This window comes from Physeter macrocephalus, chromosome 16, assembly GCF_002837175.3.
Source record: "Physeter macrocephalus isolate SW-GA chromosome 16, ASM283717v5, whole genome shotgun sequence".
Lineage (NCBI taxonomy): Eukaryota > Metazoa > Chordata > Mammalia > Artiodactyla > Physeteridae > Physeter > Physeter macrocephalus.
This window is the reverse complement of record NC_041229.1, coordinates 72,887,555-72,907,328: the sequence shown is the minus strand read 5'-3', so window position 1 is coordinate 72,907,328 and position 19,774 is coordinate 72,887,555. Positions and strand designations below refer to the sequence as shown.

General features: G+C 42.7%; 1 protein-coding gene across 1 annotated transcript in view; it reads left to right on the top strand.

The window, feature by feature from the left end:
- Positions 1-12: 12 nt before the first annotated feature.
- Positions 13-19,774, top strand: part of MRGPRX2 (MAS related GPR family member X2) — a 25,211-nt gene continuing 5,449 nt past the window's right edge. Inside the window, 4 exon segments of the mRNA XM_055091373.1 lie at positions 13-32; positions 6,719-7,617; positions 7,620-7,676; positions 7,909-7,954. Of these exon segments, the coding sequence (XP_054947348.1) occupies positions 13-32; positions 6,719-7,617; positions 7,620-7,676; positions 7,909-7,954 (1,022 nt within the window).

Here is a 19,774-nt window from a genome sequence, read left to right as displayed (position 1 = left end):
AAATTTGGGGCCATGGAGAGGGGCCTACATTGGTGAGTATATCACAATGACGAAAAGGGGAGCCTCCAGGAACCATTAAGGACCTAATGAATGAGAGTCATCCTGGGATCAAGTTTGGCCTCAGAGAGATCCCCATCTGAGGTCTCCACTCTCTTTGGTACAAAACAAATCCAAGGAGAGGGGAGGGTACATGAAGGAAAGAAGCCTCCACAGGTACCAGGGATTTCATTTTAGATTCATCACAGCTGGAAAGAATCTCATTTTAAGGATAAGGAACTATGACAAAACAGGTTCCACAATTAATAATTATCGAACTGGAAATATATTACATATTACAAAACAGCATAAATAGTTGTATACTTTGTATGCATGTATCATAGTATTCATGCAGTTGTTTCCATGTAGAGGTCTAATGAGAGATTTATAGTTTCATCTATATTCTATATATTCTCCTCCCAGCAGCCTGAGAGACTCTTCTGAAGTGCAGAGCTGATCAAGTTACTTCCTTGCTTAAATTCCTTAAATGGACCCCCTTTGCTCTTAGAAGGAAACTCCTATTTCCTAGCATGACTACTACAAGCCCTGCATGATCCAGCAAGGGTAGAAGATAAAGTTTTAGGACAACCCCAAAGTGGGAAGTCTAACAGGGGTGCCCCATGAAAAATTGAGACCTCAAAGACTAAACCTTAGTGTATTTCTCATTAGTGAGAAATAAAACCACCAAGAAATTGTTTGACCAAGCTTGGATGTAGATGAAGAGAAATTTTCTCTTGAGAATTTGTAGCCACAAGACACACTGTGGTCCAAACTCACACACCCTGTTGTCTCCCTAAAACTTCAAATGACAGATGAGGTTTCTGGGGACATCCTGATAGATTAGAGCCATGTTGGGAAGTTTCCTGAGTCAATCAGCAAGAAAAACCCACAAATCTTCTCTGGAAGAACTCAACTGTAATTCAGACCTCAAGGAATTCCCACAAATTAAGCCCAAGAAAAGTGAGCAGCTGACAGTCTAAAATCACAAATACACAAAGAAACAAGGCACCATATGAAAAGATAGAAGAAACAATAGACAGTAAAATCAGACATAGATAGACTTTGGCATTGGAATTTTCAGATGGAGAATTATAATATTGCTATGCTTAAATAGGGTTAAAGACATAAAAGAGAATTGACAATGTGAGCCAGCATCAAGACCAAGCCAAAAGCTGCCCAAGCAAATTTAAAAACAAAATCTCAAGTAGAACTTCTAGAAATTAATAATATAAAAATTGAATTTAAAATTCAGTGGATGAATTAAACAGAAGATTAGACACAGTGGAAAAGAGACCAGAAACTTAGAAGATCCATCTGTAGAAATTACCCAGAAAGCTGCCTAGGAGCCAGAGAGATGGAAAATAAGAAAAAGGTGTTAAGGGATATGGAGACCAGAAAGAGAAACACTAACATATGTTGAATGAAACTTCTAGAAAGAGATAATAATAAAAATGATCATAGGAGCCAATAAGTATATAGTACTTACCATGTGTCCCTGTTCTAAACTATTATATAATTAACTCACTAATGTTCACAACATACCTATAGGTAGGTCATAATGTCATCCCCATTTCACAGATGAGGAAATTGAAACATAGAGGAGTTACAACATTTGTCCAAGGTCACATAGAGATGCCAAGTAGCCTGGCTCCAGAGTTTGTGTTCTTAACCACCATGCAGTATTGGAAGAAATAATAGCAGAAAATCATCTAGAAAGCCAGGAAACACCACAAACCCCAAACATGATATAAGGAGAAAGCCACCAGCCACATTTTGGTGAAAGTGTACCACACCAGAGAAAAATGAAAGCTCTTAGAAAGAAAAAAGGCAGATCACTGCAAGTGATTGGCAACTTGACTGATGGCCAGTCTCACAAGAGTAACATTGGCAGCCAAAGACAGTGGATCTTCAATGTGCTGGAGGACAGTAACTGTCACACTACAACGCCAGCCTGGAAAAACCCTCTAGAAAATGAGGGCGAAACAATGACATTTGCAGACAGAGAAAAACAAGAGCATTAACCACGCATAGACTCTCACAAAAGGAACTTCTGAAGAATGTATTTCAAGGAATGGAAGATATGAGATGTCAAATGCAAGGGTGAGCAAAAACATTGGTGACTATGGGGATACATTCGAACAAACACTGACTCTTTAAAACTATAATAAATGTTTAACTTCTTGGGAGGGGGGCGAAGAGAACAGAGTCAAAATAACGTACTGGAGCACAGTTGATTGGGAGGAAGGAGACAGAGGTTAAAGCTTTCTGAGGTCTTGGTGATATTCATGAGGAGGGCAGGCTTCTGGGGACAGTTGTATAATTTGTCCACCACACCAAACTAAGTACAGGGCAAAGGAGGGGAATGGGAGCTGAAATACAACCTGCTGGTTAACCCTTGTGTCCAGGTGCAAGGTTGTGACTACAGAGCTATCACACTAAAGCTGCCTTTAGCCTTTGCATAAGTATGTTAAATAGCTACAGTAATTGCCTGGAAAATAGATAAATCATAAAACTTCCAGACAAGTTGAGCAGAAAAAAAACATTCACTGTAAAGCCAGTGACCTTCTGGACAGCACCAAAGAACTTCCTCTTCTCCTCCCATTTTTTCAGAAATCTTTAAAAAATGGGAAGGTTTAGAGACCTGTTCCTGATAATGTGGTGATTGTAATGACTGTTCACTAAACTCTCAGGGTTGCCACCACATCTCTCACCAGCATATGTTTGGGTAGAGTCTTATGAGCAGCTTCCTTTTGGGGACAAAGTTTTGCTTGGGAGTGCCAATAACGCGAGAGCGCCACTTTGCTCACGCATTCTCGAACATTCAGTATCAAACTTTTAAATATTTGAAAATCTGAAGATGGAAATATCTTGGTAGAGTCTCAGTTACCCTTTCTCATCATGAGTACAGCATTTTTTTCTCATGTTTAAGAAACATGGGTTTTGTAGGAACTGAGTTGGTCATTTTCTTATTAGGTTGTTAGGGTTCTCTCTTAGTAATGTGTTGGAGATATAGATAGATATAGATATGGACATAGACATAGATACTTTTGTCCAAGATATGTATTATAAATACTTTTTCCCAGTTTGTTGTTTGACTTGCCTATGGTGGCCTTTTCCATGCAGAAAAATTATTTTTAATTTTCAATTATTTTTATTCAATATTTTTATTTATGACTTCTGAGCTTTGTGTCAGGGTTAGGAAGATCTTCCCCAATCCAGGGTTATAAAAGAATTTCCCCATGTTTCCTTCTAATTCTTTTTGCTTCTCTTATTTATATTTAAATGCACAATCCATTTTAAAGTTAACATGGTGTAAGATATGAGGTATGATCCCTACAGTATTTTATTCTAGACGGCTTCCCAGTTGCCCCATGACTCTTATCAATTTATTATTTTATCTCTACCTCCTCCCATTTGAAATGGACTCTTTATCATATACTGGATTCCATATGCATTTATGTTTGATTCCTGAGACCCTCTGCCCTGCTCCATCAATCTCTCTGCCTGCTTTTATGTTAGAACCTCACTGTTGTATTCACCGAGGCTTTAGAATGTGTTCTAATTTCTTGTAGGGCTGATCAGTCCTCACTGATTTCTTTTTCTCTCCAGAAGCAGGTGAAGCTTCATTTTATTATAGTTTCTCACTTTTTTTCATACATAGGAAATCTGTTGCTTTCTGTAATTTTGTCCCCGGCCACCTTTCTAAGCTACCTGTCTTTGTGGTAGCTTCTCATGTTGACTCTCTGGGGTTTTCCAGGTCTGATATCACACCACTCTCTCCAAAACCCACATCCTTCAATTTTCCAGCCTCACCGTCCCCCGGAATCATGCCTGTCAAGATCGGCCATGACTCCCCATTGTACATCCCAAGGTCAATTCTTTTTTTTTTTTTTTTTTTTTTTTTTTGCAGAACGCGGGCCTCTCACTGCTGTGGCCTCTCCCGTTGCGGAGCACAGGCTCCGGATGCACAGGCTCAGCGGCCATGGCTCACGGGCCCAGCCGCTCCGCGGCATGTGGGATCCTCTCGGACCGGGGCACGAACCCGTGTCCCCTGCATCGGCAGGCGGACTCTCAACCACTGCGCCACCAGGGAAGCCACCAAGGTCAATTCTTGGTCTTCATCTCACTCAGTCTCTTGAGTAGGATTGATGCTATTGCTCACTCCCATCTTCTAGAACTAGTTTTTCCCTTCTGTCTCTAGGATGCTCTCCTAGCTTACTCCTTCAGTAGCTGCTTTTCACTACTCTGTTGGCTGAGTCCTCCTCTTCTTCCAAGTCTCTGGAGGTTGGAGGCCCTAATGTTGAGTCTCAAACCTCTTCTCGAACGCTCACTCCCAGGGTGAGCTCACCAGCTCCTGTGGAACGTAAGGGGCATAGTCTTGGGTGTTGTCATCATCACATCTTCACTGCCTGGAACAGAGCCTGGCACAGCATAGGCACGCAATAGTGTTGGGTAAAGGAGCACATGAGTGAATACACTTTTCTGATTGCTTTAAACGCTTCATAGTTAAGTTCTCAAAGGAAACAAGTAACTCAATTTGGTGGTAGCATGGGCACATGAAAGGAAGTCATAGGAGCTAAGACTGAAAATACTGGTTGGCTCTAGACAATCTAAAAATAATCTAGCTAACAAATATCATGATGTAGAGGGAGAAAGGTGACAGAGAGTGCATGTGGTATGCTAAATTCCTTATCTTTCAGAAGGGAACTCAATATACCCTGTTGTTGATATTGATAAATCAAAAATATAAATGTAGTTTTTTTATTACGTAAAGCTACAATATTGACTTCTGTAAGCATTAAGAATGGAAACTGGACATTGGTTGCTATTGGGGAATGAGATTTGGAGATCCTTTACATTTCATTTTATACACCTTGGTGTCATTTGAAATAAAATGAATGTGCACTCATTACTTCTGTGATTAAATTTTAAAAGATCAAGTGAGCCAGGCCACGCAGGGCCTTGTATGCCAAGCAAACTATTCTTTAGCTATGGAAGCTCACGTTGCTTGTTGGGTCAGCTTCCTGCACAGGCTCACAGGGGGCAGCAAAAGGCTTTGGGACAGCCATTCCTCACAGGGAAGGGGACCGGATGGGGTAGGATGGGTAGAGAGGCTGAGATAAGTGACTGGAGTCAGGGCAAATGAGAAACATCTCATGAGGTTTCTTGTCTCACTCATCTCCAGGTCAGGTTTCACAGATTTGCTTGCTGTTCATTGTTTTTTGTTTTGTTTTGTTTGTTTTGTGTTTTGTATCCTTATATCTGGCATTGTCCCAGCAGAAAATACAGAGCACAATATAATGGGTAATTGAGGAGAGTTTAATGAGGGACTGGTTACAAAGGTGTGGGCACAGCTAAGGGGAATCTATAAGGGATGCTGAAGCCCCCCAAGACAAGTCTTCATAGGGCACTGTTACCATTGCTGGGCCTAAAGGGGAAAAGGAAGGAGTAGTTACCAGAACCCAGGGAGGGCTCTGGCTGTAGCTGCAGTTGTCACTCTGGCTGTAGGAAAGGGCCATCAGGCAGGGGCTATGTCTTGAGGTAGACTAACACTGCCGCTGCCAACTCACAGCCTGGCAGGGAGACAGCCAGGGAGTTAAAAAACCCAAATCACTCTCTTCCTGCCCTCCAGCTTCCTGTCAGTGTCTCCCTTCCTCTGGAAGCAAACTGGAGCCAGAGGGAGAGGGAGGTCATCAATTAGGCACAGAGACATCTCCTCGCGTGACGCAGAGAAGGGTACAGAAGATGGAAATGAGACTTGATGGCAAATAGAGAAAACCTATCTCTTCTTATAGCCTCCTCACAGACGCTACTTCCTGGGACTGGGTCAGTATCTCACTGTATCTCCTCAGTTTGTTTCTTTAACTGTTTGTTGGTTTGCACCTCTATCTGGTGTCACTTCTTTGGAATAATCTCTCACTATCATCAGAAATGCCTTGAGAATGGAATGTAATCGTTGTTTTTTTAAGATGGGGGTACACAGGTATTTATAAGTATTTTCAGTTTGTGATTTGGTCTTCTCTAGAAAGAAATCCATTATAAGAGTGACTTAAACTGTGTCCGCCACACAGAGCTGGGCACTGGGGACACACCAACGCGTGGAGAAAAGTACTGTCTGTCCTCACAAAGCTCACACACTGGGCCATTTCTAGCTCAAGAGGCCTCCTGACTCACTCACACGTGTCATAGCAAAAGGTCACATAACCTTCATGACCTTAAATCATGATCTCCTTTCTCCCTGGTGGGTGCACTCCTGTCAGTCACTAAGATGGCCTGCACATCATGCCTGGGGTTTCTGTCTCCTGGCCCTAAAAGGTAATCTCTGTCCCAGGCAGAAGGAATGCTGAGCTCAGAGTCCTATTGTCACCCCCACATAACCTGTCCAGATTTTTCTACTCCTGCAGACATGACATGCCTGGGAGGTTGAGTGGAGGTGACATTCCCACGTCAGTAGAGAGTCCGGGTTGCAGTAGAGAGAGCCCAGGCATTTGAGTCAGAGAGAACTGCGTTTGAACCCAGGTTCCAGGTCTCCAGGGCTGTGTGGATTGTGGTAAGTATCTTAATCTCTTCAAGGCTCCAATTCCCTCCTCTGTAACACAGGGACGGTAATTCCCACCTCGTAGGGTGGCCGTGAGGATCGGTGATCACACAGCAGGTGTTCGCGTCTTGTTTGTGTTCCCAGGAGCACCAGTGGAGGGTTTCTGGACTTGGATCCAACCACCCCAGCCTGGGAGACGGAACTCACACCAATGAATCGAAGTGACCAGGACCTTCCTCAAACTTTAAGTGCGGTGACCCTGACCCTGGTCTTGCCGATGATCATCATTGCCTTGGAAGGACTGGCAGGAAACGCAGTTGTGCTGTGGCTCCTGGGCTTCCACCTGCACAGGAATGCCTTCTCCATCTACATCCTCAACCTGGGGGGAGCCGACTTCGTCTTCCTCTGCTGCCACGTTATAGGTTCCCTGGAGAAGCTCATCACCTCCTGCCACTCCAGCTCCAGCCCCATCCCCAGTTTTTTCACCACTGTGCTGACCTTTGCCTACCTCACGGGCCTGAGCTTTCTCAGCGCCATTAGCACCGAGCATTGCCTGTCTGACCTGTGTCCCATCTGGTACCGCTGCCACCGCCCCAAACACTTATCAGCTATCATGTGTGCCCTGCTCTGGGCCCTGCTGCTGAGCACCCTGGAAGGGAAGTACTGTGGCTTCCTGTTAATGGACTTTAACCACATTTAGTGTCGGGTGTTTGGTTTCATCACTGCTGGGTGGCTGACATTCTTGTCTGTGCTCCTGGCTGGGCACAGCCTTGCCCAGCTGGTCAGGATCCCCTGTAGGTCCCAGCAGATGCAGCTGACCAGGCTGTGTGTGGCCACTGTGCCCACAGTTCTGGTCTTTCTCCTCTGTGGCCTGCCCTCCGGCATCCACTGGTTCTTCTTAATCTGGATTCAGGATGATTTGTTTGCGTTCCCCTGTCATCACTGGCTGGTGGCCTTGGGCCTGTCCAGCTGCACCAGCGTCATCATTTACTACTTTGTTGGCTCCTTTAGGCAGAGGCAGCCAAAGAGGCGAGGACGGCAGACCTCAAGGTGGCTCTCCAGAAGGCTCTGGAGGACCTATCAGAAGTGGATGGAAGCAAAGGCACCCTTCCTGGGCTTCCCTGGTGGTGCAGTGGTTGAGAGTCCGCCTGCCGATGCAGGGGACACGGGTTCGAGCCCCGGTCCGGGAAGATCCCACACGCCGCGGAGCGGCTGGGCCCGTGAGCCATGGCCGCTGAGCCTGCGCATCCGGAGCCTGTGCTCTGCAACGGGAGAGGCCACAACAGCGAGAGGCCCACGTACTGCAAAAAAAAAAAAAAAAAAAAAAAAAAAAGGCACCCTTCCTCAGGAAACCCTGAAGGCATCAGGAAGCAGTCTGGTGTCCTGATTCAGAGTCTCTGCCTCAGTCAGACAAATGTGGCTTTGAGAGCCAATTTCCTCCCTATCAGTTTGGGAGGGTTTCTTAACTTCTCTCAGCCTCTGGACCCCTGATCTTAAAACGGTTTAAAAAAAAAAATCCTCATTTGGGTAGTGAGGATTAAGGGAGACAGTGCCTGTTATACAAACACTGAGTGCAGTGTCTTAAGGACTCTTACCCAGGGGCCTTCACCCCATCCCCATGGGAGCTTCGCCAACTCTGGGGCCCAAGACTGTTTCCACTGTTGAAGAAACCCACCTTCAGCAGAAGTTGAAAGCAGTGCAAGAAAGGTCTTAAATTTCTTTGGTCACTACACTTGGTAGGGATTAAACATTACATTTTTGACAAGTTTCTGTGGTCACTTTCTTACAATCTGTTTTGATACAATTAAAAGAATTAAAGTTCAATCTAGCCCCAAAGAGTAGTCTTTGATTTTGGAAAGCGTCGGAATGACTCCCTAGCTTGAATAAATGACTTAATAAATGATGAATTTTTAAGTCCAGTGTGTGCTAAATCTCCATTTACCAGATTTGAGTCACTATCTTGAAGTTTGTTGCCTTCACCATTTTCAACTTTTGCAAGCATGAAATTAAGTTTTATAACCAGATAAATCAACATCAAAGCGTATTTAAGGTTTGAGGTGGGTCGTCTTCCTGTGGTTTCCTTCCACATGCTCTCCAGTAGAATCCCATGTGCGCCCCTTCTCATTCCCGTCCCTTCGCCTTTACCCTGATTCTCCCTCCCTGGGGCTCACTAATCCTTCATGCAGGTTTCCAGTGGGTCTTACTAGACTCTGTTCTCCGAGGACAGGATGCATGTCAGATTTACCTTTTATTTCAAAAAGCTCACAACATTGATTTTAGTAATCTAATGGCATAAAAATATTTTTTGTTACCTGTTCTATAAAAATAATATATTAAGTTTAAATGTTGCATTTTTAAATAATTTTTAAATTTTTTTAATTGAAGTACGGTTAAGAGAGAGTGATCGCACAGATCATTAGCGTATAGTTCAATGAGTTTTGGCGATAAATACACACCCATGTGATTGACATATACACGCTACAATATATATAGAATAGATAACTAATAAGGACCTACTGTACAGCACAGGGACCTCTACTCGATACTCTGTAATGACCTATATGAGAAAAGAATCTAAAAGAGTGGATATATGTATATGTACAACTGATTCACTTTGCTGTACAGCAGAAACTAACACAACACTGTAAATCAACTATACTCCAATGAAAATTTTAAAAAATAAATAAATACACACCCATATGACTAAAGCTCCAGTCCAAACATAACACATTTTCGTTACCTCTGAAAAGTCCCTCATGTCCCTCTGAGTCATTCCTCCTGCCCCAGAGGCAACTATCATTTCTACTCTGTCACCAAAGATTAATTTTGCCTGAACTTTGACTTCAAATATTTAGACTCATACAATGTACTTTTTTGTTCCTCCCTTCTTTCACTCAGCATAATATTTGGGGGATTTACTTATAACATTGCATTGCATATACCAGTAGTTCATCCCCTTTATAAAGCTGAGTACTATTTCATTGGATGGGTGTCTATAGTTTATTTTCATATTGATGGATATATGTATAGTATTCCACTTTTAGCTATTGTGAATAAAGCTGCTGTGAACATCCTTATTCAAGTCTTTTGGGGACACAGGTTTTCATTTCTCTTGGATAAATAACCTGAACTGAAATTCCTGGATCACAGGGAGATGTATGCTTAACTCTATGAGAAATTGTCAAACTCTCTTCTAAAGTGGTTGCGCTATTTCCCATTCGCACCAGTGATGTATGAAACTGCCAGTCTTTTGAATTTTAGTGCGAAAAATTGAGATACCACATCAGGCTCATTAGTGTGAAGTGGTATCTCATATTTTAATTTGCATTTCCCAAATGACTTATGAAATTGAGCATGTTTTCATATGCTTATTGGCTACTTGTTTTTCTTTGAAGTGTCTGTTTACCTTTTGCCCGTTTTCATTCTTTCCCTTTTTCATTTTTTATTTGTAGGAGTTTTTTTGTTTTTTGGGTTTTTTTTGCGGTACCGGGCCTCTCACTGTTGTGGCCTCTCCCGTTGCGGAGCACAGGCTCCGGGCGCGCAGGCTCAGCGGCCACGGCTCACGGGCCCAGCTGCTCCGCGGCATGTGGGATCTTCCCGGACCGGGGAACGAACCCGTGTCCCCTGCATCGGCAGGCGGACTCTCAACCACTGCGCCACCAGGGAAGCCCTGTAGGAGTTTTTATGTGCTAAATATGAGTCCTTTGTGAGTTATGTGTATGATAAATGTTCATCTAGTTGGTGGTTTGCCTATTCATTTTTAATAGATTTTATATTTTAAAGCACTTTTAGATTTATAGAAAAATTTTGCAGAAAATACAGGGGGCTCCCATATACTCCCTCTCCGCATCCCCACTCCACTACACAGTTTTTCCTGTTACTAACATTTTCCATTAATGTGGCACATCTATTGAAATTGATGAACGAATATTGACACATTATTATAAGCTGAATTCCATACTTTACATTAGGGTTCAATCTTTGTGTTGTAAAGTTCAATGGTTTTGACAAATGCAGAATATCATGCATCTACCATTACAGTATCATACAGAATACTTTCTCTGTCCCCAAAATGAGTTGAATACCTAGCCTATTAATCACAGTTATTTTAAATTCCCAGCCTGATAATTCCAAATATCTCAGCCATATTCTAAATTCTTATATGGAGAATCTTATGTGGGGAATCATATCTTACAGGGGGACTGAATTGATTCTGTTGTTAATACTGATAAATTAAAAATTAGAAATATAAGTTTACTATTCAAATCTATAACCATTACTGATAGAATTTAGAAAAAAAAATGGAAACAAGTTGTTTCTTCTGGAGAATAGGATTCAGGAAGACTTTTACTTTTACCATTTAATGGAAACTGGCAAGAAATTGTAAACCTGTATGCATTACTACTATGATAAAGAGAAAGGGTGGGACAGGCCATGGAGAACCTTGATTGACAAGTAAGGAGGGTGTGCTTTATTCTTGGCATTGCTGTCCAAACACACAGTTGGACAGCAAAAGGCTCCACAACAACAATCCCTTGCAGGGACCAGCACAGAATGCAGTGGGGATGGGCAAAGGCTGAGAGATAGGAGAAGAGTTGGACCAAATGTTGAGAAACATCTCATGAGGGATCATGACTCAGAGAACTCCACACTCTCATCTGCCAGCAGGTCTCTCTACAGGAAATCACAGGGACTGTGCAGCATCTGGATAAGTCTCACTCAGGCACCAGGCTTCACCCCTGCTCCTGCTGGCACCTCTCCAAGGCAGAGAAGCATCCTCTAGAGATTGTCAATCCCATGAGACTTTTCCCTACATCATGGGTCAGCATGTCACCTCCAGCAACAAGAATGGAGGAAAGGTACATTTATCAAATATTTATTTCCAAAGCCAGTTGGGTTTTTCCTCTTAGTACCCATTCACATAACTCCACCTGTGGGTGGAGAATTCAGGAAGCCACAGGGGCTGCAACAGGAAAAGGCAGGAGACAGGAAGCTCCCTCCTGGCAACTCTGGGTGCTGTCAGCCTCAGCCATGAAGATCTGAATTGATGAACCAACACTGGTTATTAGACTTTATCCCCACTCTCCCCTCCTTCTCAATCATTCAAATGTGCTATCATAGTGAGAAATCTCCTGCTGTCCTTAATTCAGGGAGCAAGATAGGGCACATGCATGCATCCCAAAGCTAAAGTGATGTGAATAACCCAGTCATCTGTTTTACTTCCTTTTCAAATGTTCTTTTCCTTTCTGTATCTCTCGGGCTCCCAGCAGAAAACAGATGGCCGAATATGTAATGATTAAAAAGAGTTTAATTAAGGGACCATTTACTAATATGAGCAGATTAGGGAAGGTTACATGGGTTGATGACCTCTCCCCACTGAGGAAAGTAACAGAAGGGAGCCGTAGCATCACTAGGCTTGAAAGACAAGGGAAGGAGAAGTTACTAGAACTCAGGGAGGGTTCTGGGCTGTAGCTGTAGTTGTCACTGTGGCTGTAGGAAAGGGCCACCAGACAGGGGCTACATGCCTGTATGTAGAGTCACATCATCACAGCCTGGCAGGAGAAAGCCAGGAAGCTAAAAAAATCCCCAAATCGCTCTCCTCCTGCCTTCCAATCACTGTTAGTGTCTCCCTTCCACTGAAAGCAACCAGGAGCCAGAGGGAAAGGGAGGCCATCGTGAGACACAGAGAGATCTCCCAGGATATAGAGAAGGAAACAGAAGATGGAAATGAGATTTGATGGCAAATGGAGAAAATCCACCTCGTCTTACAGCCTCATCATAGTTGGTATTTCCTGGGACTTTCTCTATCTCATTGTGATTGGATGAATCTCTCATTGTATCTCCCCAGTTTGTTTCTTTGACTGTTTGTTTGCACCTCTATCTGTGTCACTTCTTTGGAATAATCTCTCACTATCATCATAAATGCCTTGAGAATGGAATGCAGATATTTTTTAAAGAGGAAGGAGTACACAGGGACTTATAAGTATTTTCAGTTTGTGATTTGAGCTTCTCTAGAAAGAAATTCATTATAAGATTGACTTAGGAGAGAAGTTACTAGGACTGGGCTGGTGCCTCCAAGGCCTTAGACACCTTAGAAGGAGTACACAGGGACTTATAAGTATTTTCAGTTTGTGATTTGAGCTTCTCTAGAAAGAAATTCATTATAAGATTGACTTAAGAGAGAAGTTACTAGGACTGGGCTGGTGCCTCCAAGGCCTTAGACACCAAGGCTCTTTTAAATTGCTGCTAGAGGTAGAGAGGTGTAGAGAGGTGATTTTGTCCTTGAGGTCCTGCGTACCTCCTGGACACATCAGCAGTCCATCCAGAGGAGAAGAGGAGGAGGAAACGCACAACCCAGGAGTTGGTTCCATCACTTCTGCTCACCTCCCATTGGTCAGTGCCTAAACACATGCTGCCATACAGCATTAAGGGAGGCTGGGATAAGGATCCTTTTTCTGGTCTAAAACTCTGGGAATTATTATGTGAGAGAAGAAGAAACGGATATTTGGAGCCACTAGCAGTTTCTACACCTCTGAATCTCACATTCTGAGCTCACATGAAGATTTTTTCCTGGGGGCTCCTTCCATAATAAATGCTGTGGTGAAGAACAGTGGAAAAGCCTCAGGCAGGGCTCGAGGTGCCCAGAACTGGTATTGGACCTGCTATTCACGATGTCATCTCAGGGAAATCCTTTGACTCTTTAAGCCTCGGCTCCGTCCTGTGTTAAACGGGGGCATTATAACAGGTGGTCTCTCAGGGACATGTGCTAGATGCTGAGGATACAATAGTGAACAACAACAACCAAAAAAACCCAGGCAGATCTAGGTGTTATTGCGCACTGACTTTAACAAGGGAGATAAAAAAAACCCCAAAAGACATACACTTAAAAATTAGAGGGCTTCCCTGGTGGCGCAGTGGTTGCGCGTCCGCCTGCCGATGCAGGGGAACCGGGTTCGCGCCCTGGTCTGGGAGGATCCCACATGCCACGGAGCGGCTGGGCCCGTGAGCCATGGCCGCTGGGCCTGCGCGTCCGGAGCCTGTGCTCCACAAGGAGAGAGGCCGCAGCAGAGGGAGGCCCGCATACCACAAAAAAAAAAAAAAAAAAAAAAAAAAAAATTAGAGCTGCAACCTGTGTTCAGTGCCATGAATAAAAAGTACATGGTGAAGAGCGGCCAAGATGGCAAAGTAGAGAGACCCTGAGCTCACCTCCTCTCACAAGCACACCAAAATCACAACCATCACTGAAAAAGACTGCAACCTACCCGAAAAAGATCTTCTACAGCTAAAGACATAAAGAAGGAACCACAACGAGATGGGTAGGAAGGGGAGACTCACGATGTAATCTAATCCCATACCCGCCAGGTGGGTGACCCACAAACTGGAGAATAATTATACTGCAGATGTTCTCCCACAGGAGTGAGAGTTCTGAGCCCTAAGTCAGGTTCCCCAGCCTGGGGGGTCCAGCACTGGGAAGACAAGCCCTCAGAGCATTTGGCTTAATTGCAGGAGCCCCACAGGACTGGGAGAAATAGAGACTTCACTCTTAAAGGGTGAACACAAAATCTTACATGCACGTGGACATAGGGCAAAAGCAGTAATTTGATAGGTGCCTGGGCCAGACCTACCTGCTGGTCTTGGAGAGTCTCCTGGAGAGGCAGGGGGCGAGTTGGGGGGGAAGGCTGTGGCTCACCCTGGGGACATAGACACTGGTGTCAAACATTTTTAGGAACATTCAACTGCATGAACATTGCTGCTGGTGGCTGATATCTTGGCTCATTAGCACCAAGACTGGCCCCACCAAACAGCCTGTAGGCACCAGTGCCGGAACGCCTCAGGCCAAACAACTAATTGGGCTGGGACACAGCCCCACCCATCAACAGACACGCTGCCAAAAGACTTCCACAGCCCACAGCTGCCTCTAGACATGCCCCTAAGCACGGCCTTGCCCACCAGAGGGCCAAGACCCAACTCCACCCACCAGTGGGCAGGCACCAGACACAAGAAAACTACAATCCAGCAGCCTATGGACAGAGTCTGCTCACAGTAGGCCAGACCCTACCCTTGGGCCAGCTGGGCCCTGGCCCTGCCCACTAGCAGACAAATGAAACCTTTGGGATACCCTGGACCCTATACCCATCTGTGTTAGGAACTGGTCCCCTAACATCAACGATCTGAAACAAGCTCTGGGATCCCTGGGTCCAGCAGCCAGACTCCAGGAACCAGCTCTGCCTGCCAGTAGCCTGGCACTAACCCCAGCACCTGGCTTCATCTGCCAGTGGGTGGGCAGCAGGGCCAGAGTCTTCACGACTCTGACTCCTCCCACCAGTGAGGCAGCATTAGCCCTGGGGCCACCTAGGATCCAGCAACTAGCCGCCTCAACACCAGGCACCAGTAAACAGTAGACAGCAGCATCCACACGAGGCACGGCCTGGCAACCAACCAGACTAGAAGCCAACCAAGCTTACCAGACTGCCCATATAGTCAGCCCACCACAACAGAAGGACACCTACAGCCCTCTTAGGGGAAAACCATAGAGCATGTAGCTTGGGTGACAAGAGGCAGTACACTGCTGGGATGCATAGGACGCCTCCTACAGGAGGCCACTTCTCCAAGGTCAAGAAATGTAACTAACCTACCACATACATAAAAACACAAATAGCAACTTAGACAAAATGAAGCAGCAGAGGAATATGTTCCAGACGAAGGAACAAGATAAAACCACAGAAGAAGAAATAAGTGAAGTGGGGATAAGCAATCTACCTAAGACAGAGTTCAGAGTGATGATGAGTATTATTGGTTGTAGGTTTTTCCCTTTCATCACTTTAAATATATGGTGCCACTCCTTTCTGGCCTGCAGGAGAATGGATGCACAGAGTGACAAGTTATAAGTTTTTAACAAAAAGTTAGAAAATATAAAGAACAAGCAAACAGAGATGAAGAATACAATAACTGAAATGAAAAACAAACTAGAAGGAATCAATAGTAGACTAAACGATACAGAAGAATGGATGAGTGAGCTGGAAGGATGAGTAGTGGAAATCATTGCTGCTGAACAGAAAAAAGCAAAAAGAGTAAAAAGAAATGAGGACAGTTTAAGAGACATCTGGGGGCTTCCCTGGTGGCGCAGTGGTTGCGCGTCCGCCTGCCGATGCAGGGGAACCGGGTTCGTGCCCCGGTATGGGAAGATCCCACATGCCGCAGAGCGGCTGGGCCCGTGAGCCATGGCCGCTGAGCCTGCGCATCCGGAGCCTGTGCTCCGCAACGGGAGAGGCCACAACAGAGGAAGGCCCGCATACCACAAAAAAAAAAAAAAAAAAGAGACATCTGGGACAACATCAAGTGCACTAATATTCACATTATAGGGGTCCCAGAAGGAGAAAAGAGAAAAAAGCGGCCTGAGAAAATATTGAAAGAGATAATAGCTGAAAACCTCCCTAACCTGGGAAAGGAAACAGTCCCCCAAGTCCAGAAAGCACAGAGTCTCATTCAGGCTTAACCTAAAGAGGAACAGAACAAGATACATTGTAATCAAAATGACAAAAATTAAAGGTAAAGAGAGGATACTAAAAGCAGCAAGGGAAAAGCAACAGATAACATACAATGGAACTCCCATAAGGCTATCAGCTGATTTTTCAGCAGAAACTCTGCAGGCCAGAAGGGGGTTGCACCATATATTTAAAGTGATAAAAGGGAAAAACCTACAACCAATAATGCTCTACCCAACAAGGTTCGCAATCAGATTTGATGGAGAAATCAAAACCTTCACAGACGAGCAAAAACTAGAAGAATTCGGCACCACCAAACCAGCTTTACAACAAATGTTAAAGGAACCTCTCTAGGCAAGGAAGAAAAGGTCATAACTAGAAACAAGAAAATTACAAAATGAGTAAGTTCACCAGTAGGCAAACATACAGTAAAGGCAGGAAATCATCTACACACAAAGTTAGTAGGGAGGTTAAAAGACAAAAGCAGTAAAATCATCTGTAACCACAATAAGCAGTTAAGGTATACACAGAACAATTATAAGTAAAATATGATACCGAAAACAGTAATCATGAGGGAAGGAGAATACAAATGCAGGATTTTTTTTTTTTTTTTTTTTTTGCGGTATGCGGGCCTCTCACTGCTGTGGCCTCTCCCGTTGCGGAGCACAGGCTCTGGACGCGCAGGCTCAGACTAGGCCCTGGGGGTGTAAATGCTAGGTCCTGGGAAATGGCTCCCCTTTGAAAAGATTACTGTATCATGATGAGATTTCATGTATGTGTGTATATATATATATAGTAGTATATATATTTTATTGGGTTGGCCAACCCAATATGTATATTACACACACACACATATATATATAACATACATACATAGACTGCTATACAAAAACCTCATGGTAACCACAAACCAAAAATCTACAATAGATATACACACAAAAAAGGAAAAAGAATCCAAACATAACACTAAAGATAGTCATCAAATCACAAGAGAAGAGAAGAAAAGATGAAAGGGGGAAAAAGACCTATAAAAACAAATCCGAACAATTAACAAAATGGCAATAAGGACATAGATATCGATAATTACCTTAAATGTAAGTGGACTAAATGCTCCAACCAAAAGATACAGACTGGCTTAATGGATACAAAAACAAGCCATGTATACATGCTGCCTGCAAGAGACTCACTTCAGATCTAGAGACACATAAAGACTGAAAGGGAGGGAATGGAAAAAGGTATTCCACACAAATGGAAATCAAAAGAAAGCTGGAGTAGCAATGCTTGTATCAGCCAAAATAGACTGTAAAATAAAGACTGTTATAAGACACAAAGAAGGACACTACATAATGCTCAAGGGATCAATCCATGAAGAAGATATAACAATTGTAAATATATATGGACCCAACATAGGACCACATCAAAGTATAAGGCAAATATTAACAGACATAAAAGGAAAAATCAACAATGACACAATAATAGTAGGGGACTTTAACACCTCACTTACATCAATGGACAGATCATCTAGACAGAAAATCAATAGGAAAAGTAGACCTTAAATCACACATTAGACCAAATGATCTATAGAAAGCATTCTATCCAAAAGCAGCAGAATACACATTCTTTTCAAGTGCACATGGAACATTCTCCAGGATAGATCACATCCTAGGCCACAGAACAGGACTCAGTAAATTTAAGAAAACTGACATTATATCAAGCATCTTTTCCGACCACAGCACTATGAGATTAGAAATCAACTACAAATAAAAAATGCAAAAAACACAAACATTTGGAGGCTAAACACCATGCTATTAAACAACGAATGGATCACTGAAGAAATCAAAGAGGAAATAAATATCTAGAGACAAATGAAAACAAAAAACAAGATGGTCCAAAACCTATGGGATGCAGCAAAAGCAGTTCTAAGAGGGAAGTCTATAATGATACAAACTTACCTCAGGAGTGTATCACCTCACACCAGTCAAAATGGCCATCATCAAAAAGTCTACAAACAATAAATGCTGGAAAGGGTGTGGAGAAGAGGGAACACGGCCACACTATTGGTGGGAATGTAAATTGGTACACCCACTATGGAGAACAGTATGGACGTTCCTTAAAAAACTAAAAATAGAGCTACCATATGATCTAGCAATCCCACTCCCGGGCATATATCTGGAGAAAACCATGATTCGAAAGGATACATGCACCCCAAAGTTCATTGCAGCACTGTTTATGATAGCCAAGACATGGAAACAACCTAAATGTCCATCGACAGATGAATCGATAAACATGTGGTACATATATACAATGGAATATTACTCAGCCATTAAAAAAATGAAATAATGCCATTTGCAGCAACATGGATGGACCTGGAGATTATCATACTAAGTGAAATAAGTCAGACAGAGAAAGACAAATATCATATATATCGCTTATATGCAGAATCTTAAAAAAAATGATGCAAATGAATTTATTTACACAACAGAAACAGACTCATAGACTTAGAAAACAAACTTATGGTTACCAAAGGAGAAAGGTGGGGGGAGGTATAAGTTGGGAGTTTGGGATTGACATACACACACTACTATATTTAAAATAGATAACAAACAAGGACATACTGTATAGCACAGGGAACTCTGCTCAATATTCTGTAATAACCTAAATGGGAAAAGAATTTGAAAAATAATAGATATGTGTATATGTATAACTGAATTACTTTGCTGTACACCTGAAACTAACACAACATTGTTAAATCAACTATACTCCAACATAAAATTTTTTTAAAATTTAAAGCACTATATATTGGTCAAAATGCTTTTGGTTGGGAAGAAAGACAAAAAAAAAAAACTTACCTCAGGAAAAAAAAAATCTCAAATAATCTAACTTTACACCAAATGCAACTAAAGAAAGAAGAACAAGCAAAACTCAAAGTTAGTAGAAGGAAAGAAATCAAAAAGATCAGAGCAGAAATAAATGAAATAGAGACTAAAAAAAATAGAAAAGATCAATGAAACTAAAAGCTGGTTCTTTGAAAAGATAAACAAAATTTTTAAAAAAAGATAAACAAAATTGATAAACCTTTAGCCAGACTCATTAAGAAAAAAGGGGAAAGGGCCCAAATCAATAAAATCAGAAATGAAAAAGAAGTTACAACTAACATCACAGAACTACAAAGGATCAAAAGAGACTCTACAAACAACTATACACCAATAAAATGGACAACCTAGAAGAAATGGACAAATTCTTAGAAACGTACAATCTCCCAAGACTGAACCAGGAAGAAATAGAAAATATGAATGGACCAATTACCAGTACTGAAATTGAATCAGTAATTTAAAAACTCCCAACAAACAGAAGTCCAGGATCAGAGGCTTCACAGGTAAATTCTACCAAACATTTAGAGAAGAGTTAACACCCATCCTTCTTAAACTATTCCAAAAAATTGCAGAGGAAGGAACACTTCTGAACTCATTCTATGAGGCTGCCATCACCCTGGTACCAAAACCAGGCAAAGATATCACAAAAAAAGAAAATTACAGGCCAAAGTCACTGATGAACATAGATGCAAAAATCCTCAACAAAATATTAGCAAATCGAATCCAACAATACATTAAAAGGACCATACACCATGATCAAATGGAACTTATCCCAGGGATGCAAGGATTTTTCAATATCTGCAAATCAATCAATGTGATACACCACATTAACAAATTGAAGA